Source organism: Chelonoidis abingdonii, chromosome 14, assembly GCF_003597395.2.
Source record: "Chelonoidis abingdonii isolate Lonesome George chromosome 14, CheloAbing_2.0, whole genome shotgun sequence".
Classification (NCBI taxonomy): Eukaryota; Metazoa; Chordata; order Testudines; family Testudinidae; genus Chelonoidis; species Chelonoidis abingdonii.
In genome coordinates, this window is record NC_133782.1 from 33,517,401 (window position 1) to 33,534,276 (window position 16,876).

At 52.9% G+C, this 16,876-nt stretch overlaps 1 protein-coding gene across 1 annotated transcript; it reads left to right on the plus strand.

Moving 5' to 3' along the window:
- Window positions 1-7,056: 7,056 nt before the first annotated feature.
- On the plus strand, window positions 7,057-8,040 carry LOC116831258 (olfactory receptor 11A1-like). The gene has a single exon (XM_032791118.2). The coding sequence runs from the start codon at window positions 7,072-7,074 to the stop codon at window positions 8,038-8,040; it is 969 nt and encodes a 322-aa protein (XP_032647009.1). The 5' UTR covers window positions 7,057-7,071.
- The last annotated feature ends 8,836 nt before the right edge of the window (window positions 8,041-16,876 follow it).

The window sequence follows — 16,876 nt, forward strand, 5'->3', positions numbered from 1 at the left end:
GTTTGGTTCCCTTTGTTAACCCTTTACAGGTAAAAGAAACATTAACCCTTAGCTATCTGTTTATGATAAGAGGTGAAATCCCCTCCCTGGTCCTCTTCTCAGCTACCCTCTTTACACAGCCATGCATGGCGTCAGCCCGTGCCCCACCCCACCGTGCGGGGAGCTGATGTTGGGTTTCTCGCCCTCTGTAGCCCCTACCCCTGCTGTGATGGGGGCCAGGGTCACACACACGAGCTGCCCCGTGGGAAGGGCAGGGTGGAGGTGATGCCATGGCAATGCCTGCGATGAGGGAGTGATGCTGACCCACAGAACAGACTGAAAAGTGACTCTGCCCCTGGCTGTGACCAGGGCATAAATCAAACCACCCTCGGGGCAGATGCACACACAGACTCCTCACGTTCATAGCGCAGTAGTGACTGGTCCAGATGCACAGAAACTACTGATAATGAATGACCAGCTATTACTGTTAACTATGAATTACTGGCTGTCAATTGCTGATTGTTGTGTGGTGGCAGTGCCAGGAGATTGGCTCCTTACTGCGCTGGGTGCTGTGTAAACATGCAACAATTAGTAACAATTCCCAGATGTTAGTAGGCCTGAGGGCGCTGGGTGGAACTGGAGGCAGAGTCTGTGCCAGATCCCAGCTGCCACAGGGACCCCCTAATTTGCCCTGCCAGCTGCTCTCTCACTGCAGTGGTAACCAGGGCCTGGGATAGGAGATACTGGGGTGCAAATGGAAAGTCTGCCTGTGCCCGGTACTCACTCGCACCTGTTACTGCAGTGTCCAAGTTTCTTGCAATCTCTAATGTGTTGATCTTCACACCATTCCTGTGACATAACAATAGGAGCTTGGGTGTTTCTGAAAATCCCACTATGTGCCTAAATACCTTTCAAAATATGATCCAAAGTGACTGAGCAGAGAAGAAACCCCAGATCTCCTGTCACAGGCTGGAGCCCTAACTGCCATCAGCCCCATGGTCTGGAGAAAATGAAGGTAGAGCAGTCAGTGCTCGGGCAAAGGCTGTGACACAGAAATAGGGAGCGCTGCTTCCTGATCTGTAAGGATTCTTGTCTCCACTCCGTGCATTTCTAATGTACACCCCTTTCCTGGAGGGAGATCTGTAACACTCACAAAGTGCTGATACCATCTCCGCTCCCTGGAAAGCCATGGAGGAGAAGATCAGCAGGAGACATGAAACATCTTAGCACTGGGCTGGGAAGGTGCATCAGAATCTGCCCCCCAGGAAAGGCTGGAGAGGCAGCTGAGAACCTGAGGGGCAGGGTCCCTGAGGAAACAACGAGCTGCCAGGGAACCAGAGGGCAAGACAGAGGGACAGCTAGCCAGAGGGCAAGAGGTGGGGGGAGCGCAGACAGAGGGATGTGTAGGGGCTGAGATGAGAGCTGGGTCTCCTTTCTGATTCATCAGTGTCTCTAGCTGCAAACCGCAAAGAACTGACTCTGAAGTCCTTCCTCCGGGAGAACTCCCAGTGTGTGAGGACACTGTCCGAGGGGTTATCTCAGACCAAGGGCTGCGTAGGCGTAAGAACCTGAAGATCTACCCCAAGGCTAGTGACACTCACCTTCAATCCTCAGCATGCAGCAGTGTGCTCGCCAGGGGCAGGGACTGGGGCTGGTGTCAGTCAGCCTTCATGTCTCAGTTCCTGGGCACACCCCTGCCTGTGGCTGCTGGGACAGGCGCCTCTTGCTGCCCAGGGTGATTGCTTGCATCGCAAAGACCCTTTGTGCCTCCTGCTCTTGGTTTTTGCTGGGTTTATCAGCAAAAGCAGCTGCCCTCTGGGCGTTACCACTGCTGTTGGGATCTCCCTTGGGACTGCTGCTGCTGGCGATGCTCTAGGTTCCCTGCAGAGAGGAGCTGATGCAGAGTTACTTGTTAAAACAGTGTTACAGCAAAGTGGGTGCAGTTGGCATCCTAATCCCCAAGGAAAGCTCCTGTGCTCCCATGTGCCATATGTGCGTTGTGGGCCCAAGCGAATGGGAAATTAGCTTCAATCCCTTTAATGATCAGATTGAACTCCTATATACCACTTTCCAGCTGTGGATCTCAAAGAACGTGGCAAAGGGTGTCAAGTGTCCTCATCCCCATTTCACAGGCGAGACAACTGGGCACTGAGAAGGGAGGCAATTCCCAAAGGTAACCGAGCCTTGGTGTAGCTAGAAATACTGTCAGCCAGCCACCAACTTGAGCATCAGGGCAACAATCCCATAGGGGAGATGTAGATTCCTTGCACACTGAGCGGCTCCCGTCTTCATCTCTAGCTAGGCCCTGATGTTCTCTGGTCACTTGGATCCATCCCTAGCTAGGCCCTGTGTGATCTGGCTGCCCGGGCCCATCTCTAGCTAGGCCCTGATGTGCTCTGGCCGCCCGGGTCCATCCCAAGCTAGGCCCTGACATCTGGATGGAGGTTCAGTCTGTCTATCACTGGAGAGCTTATCATGCCACCAAAGCTTTCGGTGACCATGTGACTGCCGCCCATACAGTGGCATTGCTTGGTAAACCCCCTTTGCCATTTGTTGGTCATCCATCCTAACAATATGTCTGTACAAAGAAAGCTGCCAAAACCGAAATGGTGCTGATGGAGGTAGTTGCTGGGTTTGGCTACAAACATTCTCATTGCTGATTTTGTCCTGCCACTTGCTATGGAGCAGCTGACGGAGACGAGAATCAAAACCCATCACTCTGCCACTCCTCAACCTGCCCCTGGAGCCCAGGTTTCATGGTTCTATAGGAGAGTTGGTGTAAGTGCGGCTCTATAGATCTGGAGCTACGCCAGAAGCTGGATGTCATAATGTCCCCAAGGATGTCACTGAGATACCCGGAACACGGCAGCAGCTGCTGATGTATGAGAGAGCGTTCACATCTTTTGAACATCCTCCCACTCCATCTCTGATGACAGCTGCTCCCTGCTCAATGTCTGGTCCACACAGGTTAATAGTGAGCTGCTTGTGATCTGGAGCTGGAGGCTGCTTGGTGGTAACAGTGATGGAGTTTACTTTTATCCAGACACCGTGTGGCAGCTCCACCCTGTTCTTGGTATGGGGCTTATTGGCCCCCTCTGACTGGCTCAGAATGGCCTGAACTGAAAGCTCAAAGCAGAACCTCAGCCCCTCTGAAATTGGTGCTATGAAGTCAGATGGAAAATGCTTCCTTTGGTGATGATCTGAGCCGCTCTGCTGTAAAAGACATTGGGGCCAGACTCTGAGTTCAGGCTACCCAGCCACCCCTGTGTCATTCTGTGGTTAACCCATCGTCACTTGGATTGACACTTTCATCACATTCATTAACTCAGGTTAATGCTATCAGCCGGTCAAATTTCAACACGTCATTGAGACCCCATGTCTGCCATTAACTTTCAATAGGACTGGGATTTTAATGAGATTTGGGTGTCTAACTCCCTTAGCCTAGAGGGTCTCACAGTTCATTGATAATGGGGGCTGTGGTGGCCGCAGGGCCTGGGTGAGACGGCTGTCTAGACCTGTCCTTTTAGGGTAGGGAATGGGGTGCTCAGACACCCCTGAAGTGTGAGGAAAGCAGCACATATCCCATTGTCTCTCACCCAGCATGTTTGGGTTTAATTGCTGAGGTTTTTTAAAATTTCAAAATATCATTTTTTTTAATTTTATGCTCTTAAATAATGTTTTATATTCTAATTCATTTTTAATTAATATTTATTTTATACTCTGGCCAGCTCCCTCCAGTCAAAGCAAGTGCCACTGTAGGGTGGAGGGATACCTCAATGGTTTGAGCATTGGCCTGCTACACCCTGGGTCATGAGCTCAATCTTTGAGGCAGCCACTCTCAGGGTCTGGGGCAAAAATCAGTACTTGGTCCTGCTAGTGCAGGCAGGGGGCTGGACTCAATGACCTTCAAGATCCCTTTCAGTTCTAGGAGATAGGATATCTCCTTTACCATTTTTTTTTAAGTGATGGGAGTGACCTCAGAAGGACACCAGGGGCGGCTGGCTGGGCCCAGTGACTGCACAGCAAGCAGAGTTGCTCAGAAAATTGTCACCAGAACAATTGCTCATCTGACTTCCCTTCCCAGTTTCAGAGGGGACAGGGCCCAGTTCAGTCCATTCTGGGCCAGATGGAAGGTGCCAAGCAGGGCCCATGTTGGGGACGATGTGAAGCTGCCAAACTGTGGCTAGACTGCAGCATTGGACCCTCTGTGGCTCACCTGGCCTGTGTGCTGGAGCAGAGGAACACAAAACCTTGGAGCAAGTGATGGTTCTCCCCACTCTGGGAAACCAGCAAGGAGCAGCCCCTGTAACTTTCAGGTCCCATGAACTTTACCTACTTGGGGTAACGCTGCAGAGACCTGCCGGAGTCTGACCCCAGGCAGACAAACATCACACAGTCAACCTGTGGAACTTGTTGCCAGGGGATGTTGTGAGGCCCAAAAGAATAACAGGGTTGAAATAAGGACAAGATAAGTTCATGGAGGACAGGTCTATCAATTGCTATTAACCAAGAGGGTCAGGGACACAACCCCAAGCTCTGGGTGTCCCTGAACTTGTGACTGCCAGGAGCTGGGACAGGATCGCAGGGGATGGATCACTCGACAATGACCCTGTTCTGTTCATTCCCTCTGAAGCACCTGGCACCGGACACTGCTGGATGACAGGACACGGAGGTAGATGGAGCTTTGGTCTGACCCCATATGGCCGTTCTTATGATGTTACATTGTTAAAACATGTAACAAAGCAACAACTCCCTTCTGCAGGGAACCCAGAACATCGCCGGGAGCAGTCCCAAGGGAGATCCCAACAGCAGTGGTAAGGCCCAGGGGGCAGCTGCTTTCACTGAAAAACCCTGCAAAAGCCAAGAGCAGGAGGCGCTAAGAGTCTGTGTGATGCCAGCAATCACCCTGGGCAGCGAGAGGCACCTGTCCCAGCAGCCACAGGCAGGGGTGTGCCCAGGAACTGAGATATGAAGGCTTACTGACACCAGGCCCAATCCCTGCCCATGGAGAGCACATGGTGCATGCTGAGGATTGAAGGTGAGTGTCACTAGCCTTGGGGCAGATCTTCAGGTCCTTACGCCTATGCAGCCCTTGGTCTGAGACACCCCCTCAGGTAGTGTCCTCACATGCTGGGAGCTCTGCCAGAGGAAGGACTTCAGAGTTGGTTGTTTTGTGGTTTGTAGCTAGAGACACTGATGGATCAGAAAGGGGACCCAGCTCTCATCTCCACCCTTACATATCCCTCTGTCTGTCCTCCCCACACCCTCTTGCCCTCTGGCTAGCTATTCCCTCACTCATGTGGACACCTCATTGTTTGCTCAGGGACCTTCAGGTTCTCAGCTGCTTTTCAGCTGCCTCTCCAGCCTTTTCTGGGAGGCAGATTGTGAAGCAGCTTCCCAGCCCAGTGCTGAGATGTTTCGTGTCTCCTGCTGAGCGTCTCTTCCGTGGCTTTCCGTGGGAGCAGAGAGGCTCTTAGCATTTTATGAGTGTTACTGATCTCCCCACAGGAAAGGGGGGTATGTTAGAAATGCATGGAATAGAGACTGGAATCCTTACAGATCAAGAAGCAGCACTCCCTATTTCTGTGTCACAGCCTTTGCCCGAGCACTGACTCCTCTACCTTCATTTTCTCCAGAGTGCAGGTTACATGGCGATTAGGGCCCCGGCCTGTGACAGGAGACCTGGGGTCTCTTCTCTGCTCAGCCTCAGCCTCGCTGGGTGACCTTGGGTAAGTCACTTTGGATCATATTTTGAAAGGTATTTAGGCATCTAGTGGGATTTTCAGAAGCACCCAAGCTCCCATTGTTATGTCACAGGAGTGGCGTGAAGATCAACACATTAGAGATTACTAGAAGCTCAGACACCGCAGTAATGGGGGCGGATGAGTACAGGGCACAGGTAGACTTTCCATTCTCCCTTAGTATTTCCCACCCCAGGCCCTGACACCGCTGCTGTGAGCGTATTGGGAAGGGCTGAGTTAGGGGGTCCCTGTGGCAGCTGGGATAAGGCATAGACTCTGCCTGCAGTTCCACCTCGGGCCAACTAGCAGATGGGAATTGTTATTAATTGTTGGGTGGTTTACACAGCACCCAGCGCCATAAGGACCCGATCCCCTGGCACTGCCACAACACAAACAATCAGCGATCGATGGCCAGTAATTCATAGTTTACAGTAATAGCTGGTCATTCATTATCAGCAGTTTCTGTGTCTCTGGACCAGTCACTACTGCGCTATGAACGAGAGGAGTCTGTGTGTGCATCTGCCCCGAGGGTGGTTTGATTTGTGGCCTGGTCATGGCCGGGGGCAGAGTCACTTTCCCGTCTGTGCTGTCAGTGTCACTTCCTCATCGCAGGCACTGACATGGTGCCACCTCCCTCCTGCCCTTCCTGGGGGGCAGCTTATTTGTGTGACCCTGGCCCCCATCACAGCATGGGTAGGGGCTACAGAGGGCGAGAAACCCAACATCAGCTCCCCGTGCGTTGTGGTGGGACACGGGTTGATACTGTCCTTAGCTGTATAAAGAGGGGAGCAGAGAACAGGAGCAGGAAGGGGGTTTCACCTCTGCAGAGATCCCTGGTGATACCAATGCTGGAATACAGTGTGCAGGGCTGGGGGCACAGTGTAAAATGGATTTGGAGAGATTGGTGAGGGTGCAGAATAGAGCCACAAAACCAATCTGCGGGCTGGAGGAAATACGACTTAAAGAGCTGGGCCTGTTCGGTGTGTCAAAGAGAAGTGACTTGAGCAGAGGTCTCAGCACCTTTGTGGGGAGAAACCACTGGTTACCAAAGGGCTCTTTCATCACCCAGGGACAGGCACAGTTAGAGCAAGGGCTGGGTGCTAGACCCTGAGACACCTCAGTGGGAAATAAGGCGCAGTCTGTTGCCAGTGCGGGGATTATCCATCGGAATGAACCACCAAGGGAAGTGGTGGAGTCTCCAGCTCCTGAAACAGTTTCTCTAGTGCGAGAGATTATAAACCCAACTCTCTGTTTGCAGTGGGAACTCTTAGGGGATCAAATGATGGAAATTGACCCAATTTCCTGGTACAGCCAAATCTTTTGATGCTCTTTACTTTTTCACTGTCACAGGATGCAGCTCATGGAGAAAGGAGAAGGGGAAAATCAAACGTCCGTCACGCAATTCATCCTCCAGGGATTTGGGGATCTCCCTGAGCTGCAAACCCTTCTCTTCCTGCTGTTCCTAGTTATCTACATTGCAACCATGGCTGGGAACATCCTCATCATGGCTCTAGTTATGGCTGATCAGCACCTTCACAGCCCCATGCACTTCTTCCTGGGGAACTTGTCCTGCTTGGAGACCTGCTACACCTCAACCATCCTGCCCAGGGTGCTGGCCAGTCTCCTGACTGGGGACAAAACCATTTCTGTGGAGGGCTGCATCACACAATTGGTTTTATTTGGTTCTCTGGTAACTACAGAGTGTTATCTCCTGACAATGATGTCTTATGATCGGTATTTAGCCATATGCAAACCACTGCACTATGGAGCCCTTATGAATGGCAGGCTATGCCTCCAGCTAGCAGCTGGGTCTTGGATAAGTGGATTTCTAGCTTGTACAATATTCATGTGTCTTATGCCACAGTTAATTTTCTGCGGTCCTAATGAAATTGACCATTTCTTTTGTGATTTCACCCTATTGATTGAACTTTCCTGCAGTGACACCAGCCAGATCACACTGATTATTCATATATTTACCTTCTTAGATGCCGTTTCCCCTTTTCTATTAACCCTGACTTCCTATGTGTATATCATTGTGACCATCTTTCGAATTCCTTCCACCAGCGGGAGGCAAAAGGCCTTTTCCACCTGCTCCTCTCACCTCATTGTGGTGGCACTTTTCTATGGGACCATCATGATTGTCTACATGCTACCAAAATACAACACATTGAGAGCCCTGAACAAAGTGTTCTCTGTCTGCTATACAGTCCTGACTCCCCTTGCTAATCCGCTCATCTACAGCCTGAGAAACAGAGAGGTCAAGGAGGCTTTGATAAACATTGCGAGGAGAGCTGTAACCCTTACAAAGAATCCAAACTAGTTGAATGAAATGAGGATCAATCCATTAGGTTTCTGTTGTCAAAGCAGCATGGCCAAGTGGCCCCGATACAAAAGTGCTGTATGAACGACATACTTGTGCATATATATTTTTATAAAGAAAAGAGATGTTTGAAAATATATTTGCTGAGGAGGGGTTGGCAGAAAATTTTGACTTTTTATCAAAGACACAAAAACCTGGAAAATGAAAATGTCATGTTTTTTGGCAGGCAGAATTTAAAAACTTTCAGCTGGAAACTGGAAAAATAATTGGCTGCAGTGTTTTCAGTTTTCTGGCAAAAAAATAAAATCAACATCTGTGAGGGATGGTGACATTTTCCATGAAAAAACTTTAATCAAAATCCAATTTCTCTTGGAATTTGCTGTTACTGAAAAGTTGTCACCAGCTCTGATAAATAGTAAATGAATAGACTGGGAGCGTGGGGCTGGCGCTCAAGAATCTGTATCGTTGTTCACGGGCTTTGTAGGACCAATACAAGTTGCTGTTGCACACTGCAGGCTGCCATCCTTTGTTCCGCTCTGTACGTGAGATTTTTAACAAGCCCCATCTCTGTCTCACTGTAGACTCTCTGCCAATGTTTAAGGTTTATGATTTATTACTAGCGTGTAGGTGCACTGCTCAGTCTTGGGCTGTTTCCAGAGAGGGGAGAGGAATGGTCTATGCCCCAGGAGATCACCGTGGTTTTCACTGTGCTCTTTTCTATTCGGATGAGCGGGGGACAGGAGAGAGAGGGGTCTTTGGACTCACAATTCCCCAAGCCAGTGTACACACCTTCTCTCCACCTTGCAAGAGTCATGCTTCCCTGTTAATCTATTCTTCCTGATGGGAAGGGAGCTGGGAGATTTATAGCTTTTAAGGTGCAATAAGTCCATTCTGGTCATTTTAGTCTGATCTCCTGCTCAGCAGAGGCCAGAGCAGGCCAGCCGGGATTGCTCCCTTAGAGCCAGTGCCCTGGGGGATGGTGAAAATCTTCTTTGAGGGAGCTCAGTAAACTGCCAGACCCTGCTCTCGCTGTCTCTACCCTGGCCTGGTACGGAGATGATGCCCAAGTGAGGGGAAAGGGGGTTGGCGAGCCAGCCTGCTCCCTGCTCACCCCACAGCAGTGTCCTCTGGGGCTGGGCCCAGCTCCCCACTCCATCCCATTGGGTCTCATCATAAAGAGATTTGCTGGGGGGGCTCCTCTGAGTGAGTGGGGGCAGAGCCATCCGACGACTCGAAGGGGACAAGGAAGGAGAGGGCTAGAGAGGGGAAAGTTCTCCAGCCCCACACACAGTGAAGATGATATGCTGGTGCCAGGGCAGGGGGGTGAGGTGGCCTGTGGGGCATTCCAGGGTGAGCCCCAAGGGACAGGAGCAGCTGAAGAAGGGAGAGGGGAGTTGTTGCAGCCAGGAATAGGGGTATTTGGGCTGATGTGTAGGGTAGAAGGACGTGAGTATTGGGGGATGCAGAATGGCCTGGGGGGAGTGAGGGTGGTGGGGCAGTGGGGTGGGTGGGGCTGGAGTGAAGACAGAGGGAGGTTTGGGGGATGGAAGTGATTTGAGGATGGTGGGGGATGGAGGTGAAGGAGGATTTAAGAAGTGGGTTTATTGAGGGATGGGGCTGGGGGATGGCGAGTAGTGGTGGAGGAAAGCGTTTGGGGCCTGCAGGGGGTGTCACCCTGGCACCCCAATATTCCCCAGGATATGTTTTGTACAAAGCAGGCCTTGTGAGCTATCATTATAAATGTCTTGATCTGCTAGGCAGTAATATTTTACTGGATTGTATGTGTTATCATGGTGTGTGAAGTTATGAAGTTTGGCTATGTATGTGTTACTGAAACATGAGGTTGAAAACACCCACAAGCAACCTTTCAGGTACAACAGTAAAAAGGACAAACTGTGCTAATGGCTTACTGAGGAAATGCAGACAAGCACAAGGATTACCCCAGGATCTGTGTACAATAGAAACCTCTCGGAGATAGCACTACACAGTGGGAACTCTTTGACCCAGGTCACAGTGAAAGAGCTTTCCAGCAAGTGGGAAGAAGATATAAAAGGGGAAATGACATCATGATGGTACCTTACTCTTCCTACAGAAGGACACCTGGAAACACCTGAGGAACAAAGTCTGAATTGGGGGAAGTGCTGGATCCAGGCTAAAGGGATTTTTAGCCTGTGACTGGAACACCTGGGAATTCCAAGCTATAAACAAGTGCAGCTTGCCCCTTAAGAATCTGCAGCCTGCTTGTATCATATCTTAGGGTGAAAATCTGCTAGTCATAGCCACTCTATTTAGTATATTAAGTTTACATTGAGTTTTTTGTTTATTTGCTAGGTAATCTGCTTTGATTTGTTTGCTATCCTTTATAATCACTTAAAATCTCTCTCTTGTAGTTAATAAACTTTTTTTTGCTCTATTTTGAACCAGTGTGTGGGAATCATACCTCAAGGGTACAAGGTATTTGCATATTCCTCTCCACATTAAGGGAGTGGTCGAATTCTATGAGCTTATGCTGTACCGTTCCCTATGCAGCACAGGATGGTATAATTTTGGGTTTATAGTCCAGAGGAGGTATGTGCCTGAGGAGCTGGGAGGTGCCCTAGCTGTAGCCTTCCTGTGCAGGGGCTGGTCAGAGTGCCTGCATGTAACTGCATCTGGGTGTATCCCTACTGGTATGTATGCTGGTGAAAGTGTAAGTTGGAGCCTGGAGGGCTTGGCAGCTTGTCACAGCAGCATAGTGTAAGAGGGAGCCCAGCTGGAGGGTCAGCAGGGCTTTGTGGTAACTCAGTTCCAGGTGGCACCCTGGGGGAACCCATCACAGGAGGTATGGGCTGGGTGATATTTTCAGGGAGGGGTGTTATTAGGGGGCTTTGTGGCAGGGGGTGGGTTTTTTTGGCAAGATAGGGGTTGGTGTGGCAGGGAGGTGGGATGGGTGGGGGGTGCTAGCAGGAGGTTCTGTTGAGAGTAATTTGGGGATGGGGCAGCAAGAGGTTAGATGGGTTTAAGCAGGGGCTGGGTGGGCAGTTGAGGGGAGGTGGGTGGCATGAGTTGGGGGAGCAGGTTATTTGGGGGTTGGGATCTGAATTAATTGATTCCTAGATTTTAAATAATGAAAGAGTCATTTGGATTCCAGGACTCCCACATCCCAGGGAGCACTTGGCCTTCCAGGTTACAGAGTCCTTTTTGTATTTACTGTCTCTGGGCCAAGGCCTCTTTTATTATTTATGCCAAGAGGAACAACTTCAATGGGAGAGACTGTGGAAGTCCTTCTCCCACCAATATTACCAGTAACGCCAGTGGTTAGTGCACTTACCTGAGAGATGGCAAATCCTTTCTCCACTCTGGGGCTGGGGGACTTGAACCCAGGGTGTGACTCCCACATAGCTTAAACATTGCACTCAAAGCTAGGAGGTGTCCATGTCTAACTCAGAGAGAGGCTGAGAGTCCCAAGCACAGTGATGCTTCCCCCTCCAGCCCAGATTTAGGTGCTGAACTTCCTGAGAGGGGTGGTGCTGAGGATACACACACCCTTTTCTTCATCTCCCATTGGCTAGCTCCGGTGTCTCTCAGCTGAGTGCGCGGTCCTTCTATGGATCCTGTTCTTAGGTGTTGATCTCTCCTCCTTCATTGTCGGGGCATCATGCAGGCTTTGTGCAGCCCTTTGATTTTTCTAGGCACCAAAAAATTAGGAGTTGTGACACTCAGTGCCCAAGTCCCTTTGTGAATGCACAGACCCACCTCCCCACTGACAGGACCCCTGGCAAGGGAACCCCAGTTCCCTGCTCCTGCCCCAGTGGATACAATTCTGTATTGGAATGGGCATTGTCTGTCGTGAGGTGGGACATGAGAACAATCTGTGGATTTAAATCTGGATAGGGAGAAGTCTAGGTTTAGGTGGTGCTCTGTGTGAAGGGGTTGTGAAAAGGGGTGAAGGGGGTTCTAAATTTTACATGAGTAGTGTTCTTTTTGGGGATCGGGATGACTGTTTGAGTGCAAGGCAAGTGCAGATAGTGCCTGTCTATTCTAGTGAAAAAGCAGAATGAAAGGGTGTGCATTATGGGCGTTCTGGGGCATCGCTCAAGTAGGGCAGAGTTAAGGTTGTATAGATATTTATCTTCTCTCTGTGTTTCCTGGTTTTCAGAAGTTTGAGTTTAGCTGAACTCAGCATTCTGGAAGGGCCTGGGCTATCACCAGGCACTTTAACTCTATGTTGACAAGGTTTTTCGACATTTTATTTCCTAGGTTTTTAAACAGAAGGAGAAATGTTTGTTGATTAAAGGTACTGTAATGCCTGTTAGACAGCTGTAGTCCTCATCTAAATTTGCAGTTGATGTGCTACAGGGGCAGGACGCACAGTACCTCCACACTTCTTCGTGTACTCTGGGCCAGAAGAACCATCACAGGACTCATGCCAGGGTTTTCTCTACCCCCAAGTGCCCCCCAAAAAGATGACTATGAGCAAGACTTAATACAGCGTTCTAGTGTTTTTGAGGTACTAGGAACTGCTGTACCTTCTGCCCCAGTACTGGTGCAACCTGGTATAAGAGATTCTTCTTCATTATGAAGTAGGGTCCTGGTCCCTGGATGCCAGACCACTGATCTCGAGGCCAGGCCTCCCATAGGGCTGTTCTCTCAAAGGCCAGAAGGTATGCCTCTACATCATCCTCCTGCGTCATTTTCTGCAGCCAGTGGCTGGCCCGTATGAGCTGTGTCCCATCATGGCCATGGTTCAGCTCTGTAAGGGTCTTTACCTGGTTTACTAGTTCCCACAACATAGCTTGGTCCTGAGCAGCTTGGTCCATCAGCAGGCAATTAGTCTCTTGCTGCAGCTGCACTGCTTCTTGCTGGGCGGCTGCCTGCTGGGCCTCCGTGGCTTGTATCAGTACCCGCACTACATCATCCATTGTGGTGACAAAAAAAATTAACCCTCTCTTGTTTTTTTTTTTTAAAATCACCCTCCTTCTTCTGCCGTGCTGTGCACACCAAAATCCCACCTCTGAAACCAGTTGTGACAAAGTTCCTCCTCTACCTTGGTGGGTCCTGCGCTTATTGGCAGATTTGCTCACCTCAGTGATCTTCCCCTCTGGTGGAACCCACAGTCTGGGTCATCTCCTCCTGTGTATGATCAGGAGTTACAAGGTTTGGGTTCCAGCCCAGGCAGCCGCAGGGCCCTGTGGATTGCAGCTGGTCTATGTGCCTCCTGTAACAGCTGCATGACAGCTACAACTCCCTGGGCTACTTCCCCATGGCCTCCTCCAAACACCTTTATCCTCAACCACAGGACCTTCCTCGCTGGTGTCTGATAATGCTTGATTGTCTTATAATTCCTCAATCCTCCAGTAGCACATCCTCTCTCGTCTACAGCTCCTTGTGCCTTTGCTCCCAGCTCCTTATCACACTTCCCCTCCTCTGGCTTCCCCCCCCCCCCCCCCCAACTGGAGTGAGCTCCTTTTTAAACCCAGGTGCGCCTGTTAGCCTGCCTTGATTGGCTGCAGTTCTAATCATGTAGCGTATCTCCACTTCCCTCTAGAAAGATCTTAATTGGCCCCAGATGCCTTGATTCGACTGGAGCAACTGCCATTTGGTACTATGGTACTAAGGGATTGTTTAGCCTGGGGCTAACATACCTGTGAGGGAACAGCCTGCTTCTCCTGGGCGCAGGAGTAGCCTCTCCCTTCGACTGCTCTGTGTGGAGGAAAGAGGGAGAGGGCTGCTGGCTGCTGCTGCTGTTCGGGCTGCTGCGCTGGGCCCTCGTGCTGCTGTTGCTGCTGCTCACTGCTGCTGTGTTCCTGCTTCTGCTGCTCCCCTGGCTGGGTTAGGTACCACCACCACCCCTCTCCCTGCTATCAGCTTGTTGGCTGGCTTAGTAGAGTTTCCCCCCCCCCTCGGTTCCTGCTGTTCACTCCACTACAGCCCTTGAGGGGAGGGGGGGCTGCTGGCCTGTTCCCAGAGAGGGGGGTGGATGGGTGACCCCAGCTCTTGTTGTGAGGACACCTTCTGATGCGGCGGGGGTCCCTCCTGCCTGGACACCAGACACCACCACCTGGATGCTGCTGGGGCTATGGGCAGCTGCTGCGAGCTGTTGGAGTCACGCGGAGGAGGTGAAGGAGGAGAGAGGAGGCCGCGTGCTGTATGGAGACCACGGGACACTGTGGAGGGGGTATTCCTGGATCGAGTCTTTTTCAACCTGTTGCTCTTGTGGTGGGCGGTTTGGACTGAGTCTGCTGGGACACCGGAGGTGTGGCGGGGAGCCTGCCCCCGGGGTCCATCTGGGGTGTGCCCTTTCGCCCCTACCACCATCGTTGCCCCCTCCACCGCCCGCTGCTGGCTGTTTTCCTTCGCCTTTGGACTCCTGGCTCTGGGACTGAGCTGCTCGCCCTGAGTCCGACCACGCCCACTGCCATCACTTGGCCTGCAGCCAGCAGCAGCACGTATAATTAATTGACTTTCGCACAAGTGCGCTGTGGGCGCACCACCCTCCCCCTCCCCTTAACTGGCCCCTTTCCTTTTTTGTCCGCCCCACCATATTCCCTCTGTGGCCCTGCTAGTTTTCCCCAGCCCTGCAGCGTATCCCCCTGGTCCCTCTTGCCCCATTCCACGCTAGCCCTTCTCCCCCCCACCCGTGTGCTCCCCCTCCCCTGATTGGCTCCCTCCCTCAGTGCGCCCACGCCCCCGCCCCACGCGTTGTGCCCTTTCCCCAATTTGAGTTTTCCCCGTGTTCACTGCACCCCGCCCATCTGCCATTGTCCCCGCCTGATCGCCCAGTGCAACTTGGAGGAGCCGGAACTTCCCCTCAGGTGCCGTGTTGTCCTGTCACCCTTCCACCCCTACGTCCTTGGCTGCTGCCGCACCCCTTTTAGTCCTCTCCCTGTCTGGCACCCTCCTCGCCTGCCTGCGGTACCTAGCGGGGACGGTGGTCGCCCTCCTCTCCTTCCCCTCCCTCGCTGTTTTGTCCCCTCCCGCTCTTCGTTATGGCGGGGGACGCGTCAGGGGGAGGCCTCACGCCGCAGATGCTACCCACGTGCCCTTCTCCACCTGCCCCCTTGTCTACTGCCCAGCTCCACCTCAACCGCCGCTGGTCCGCTAACCTACCACGCCCCTGCTGGGCATTGGCAGCGGCGAGAGTACCGGGAGAACCTGCTGCTATGCTGCACGTCCCTTCCCCCCGTTCCGATCCGGGGGAGCTCCCCCATGCCGGTAGGGAAGGGTCGAGGTGACGAGAAGAGGGATTAAGGCCCGCTAAAGAAAGAGCCAGAGAACCCATACATGGCGAACCTGCGAGCCCAACTGCCGCAAGACCCCGCTCCGCGGCTGCAAGGCATCTCCTCCCCGCTATTCCCTCCACCAGCCTCTAGCAGAGGTGCTCCCGTCGAGCCCCCGCATTTACGCACACCGGTCGCCAGGCGCTCGCCCCGCGCACCCCGCCGGCCGACCCCTCAAGACACCAGGCTCCGGACCACATCTACAGTAGGCCGGGGACCCATTTGACCCACCTTACACAGGAAGCACAGGCGTCCGTTGCTCCGGTGCCCGCCTGCGCCCCACGATGAGACACATACAGTGCGGGTGCTGAGGCCGAGAGGGTGAGTAGGGGCGCCACGGCCCAAATCGAGATGGCAGGCTCTCAAAATGATAACGGGAAAGAGTGGTCTTCTTCCTCGACAGTCAGGAGACCGCCGCCAGGCAGGGCAGAGTGATAAAGCGGGACTCCTAGCGTAGGGGGCAGTGTTCGCTCAATCCCCTGGAGAGCCGTTGAAGAAGGGGACTGTGGGTACCGCTTGCCGTCCTACCTGCACGTCCCTCACTTTCCTGGCCAAAATGCCGCCACCTGCTTGCCCCCCTTTCTGCCCGATGGGGCGCACCCAATCTCCGTTCATCAGCCCTTCCCCTTGGGCAGCGAAGATCCCCGCCCTCCGGCAGTCCTCTCGTTCTGCCGGCAAGTTGCAGCTGCCAACTAGACGCGCCGGCGGCGCGACTGTACGGCGGGAGGCGCGTTCGATCGGAGGTCCCTTTGTGGTACCCCTACCAGGGTAGCGGCCCACTACCGGGCTAGCACTCGACGGGGAGGCCCGGATGCTACCTTGACCGGGCGCATAGGGGCCACTCACGGAGGGATTGCCCCTGGGCCAGCGAGAGGAGCGTCTGGAACCACCGTGAGCCCCGGCACGTGCCGGCACCTGATCCATCCAGCCGGCCACCCTGAGCCGCCAGGCACCCGAAGCTGCCCCTCATCTCCTCCTTCTCGGGTCCATCGCTGTAGAGGAGGGAATGCATAGCGGGAATACCGCCAGGGCGTGAAGGAGAGGACTTTGTCCCAGCAAGGCCGGGAATCTTCCTCCAACTTTACTGCCGATCCACCACGATCCTACCTGGCAGTCCCATGAGCAATTGACCCTTGCACCCCGGTCCGACCCCAGATTAGACCAGCCCACCGGATGATGCCAGGAAAAAGATGGAGCTTGGTCCATTAGTGCAGGGGAGCGGGGCAAAGCGGCAAGGGCTCGAGTCTCGTTAACGCCTGCCAGATTCCGGAGGGGCCCCCGCAGAGAGCGGAAAGGGGGCAGCCGATGACGCAGCCTCGCCTCTGCCCCCTGTGACTCCACTTTTGTAGGGCCGGCTGGGCGACCATTCCGTGGCACAGCCGGGAGGTTAACCCGCCCTCCATCGGGGTCCTTCCCGTGAAGCCCCCAAGGGGAGGCCTCTCTCACCCCCTCCCACTCCACGTCCTCTGGCGTACGAGTCGGCGCCGAGCGTGATGCCGTGCTCACCTGGGATCCTAGCGAGTGAGCCCTGCGGGTGGTGGAGGGCGAACTCTTCCATCTTATCCTCTCTCTTTTTT

Bases quoted from the DNA above. Each gene is read 5' to 3' on its own strand.
- LOC116831258 (XM_032791118.2), top strand. From the start codon at position 7,072: ATGCAGCTCATGGAGAAAGGAGAAGGGGAAAATCAAACGTCCGTCACG.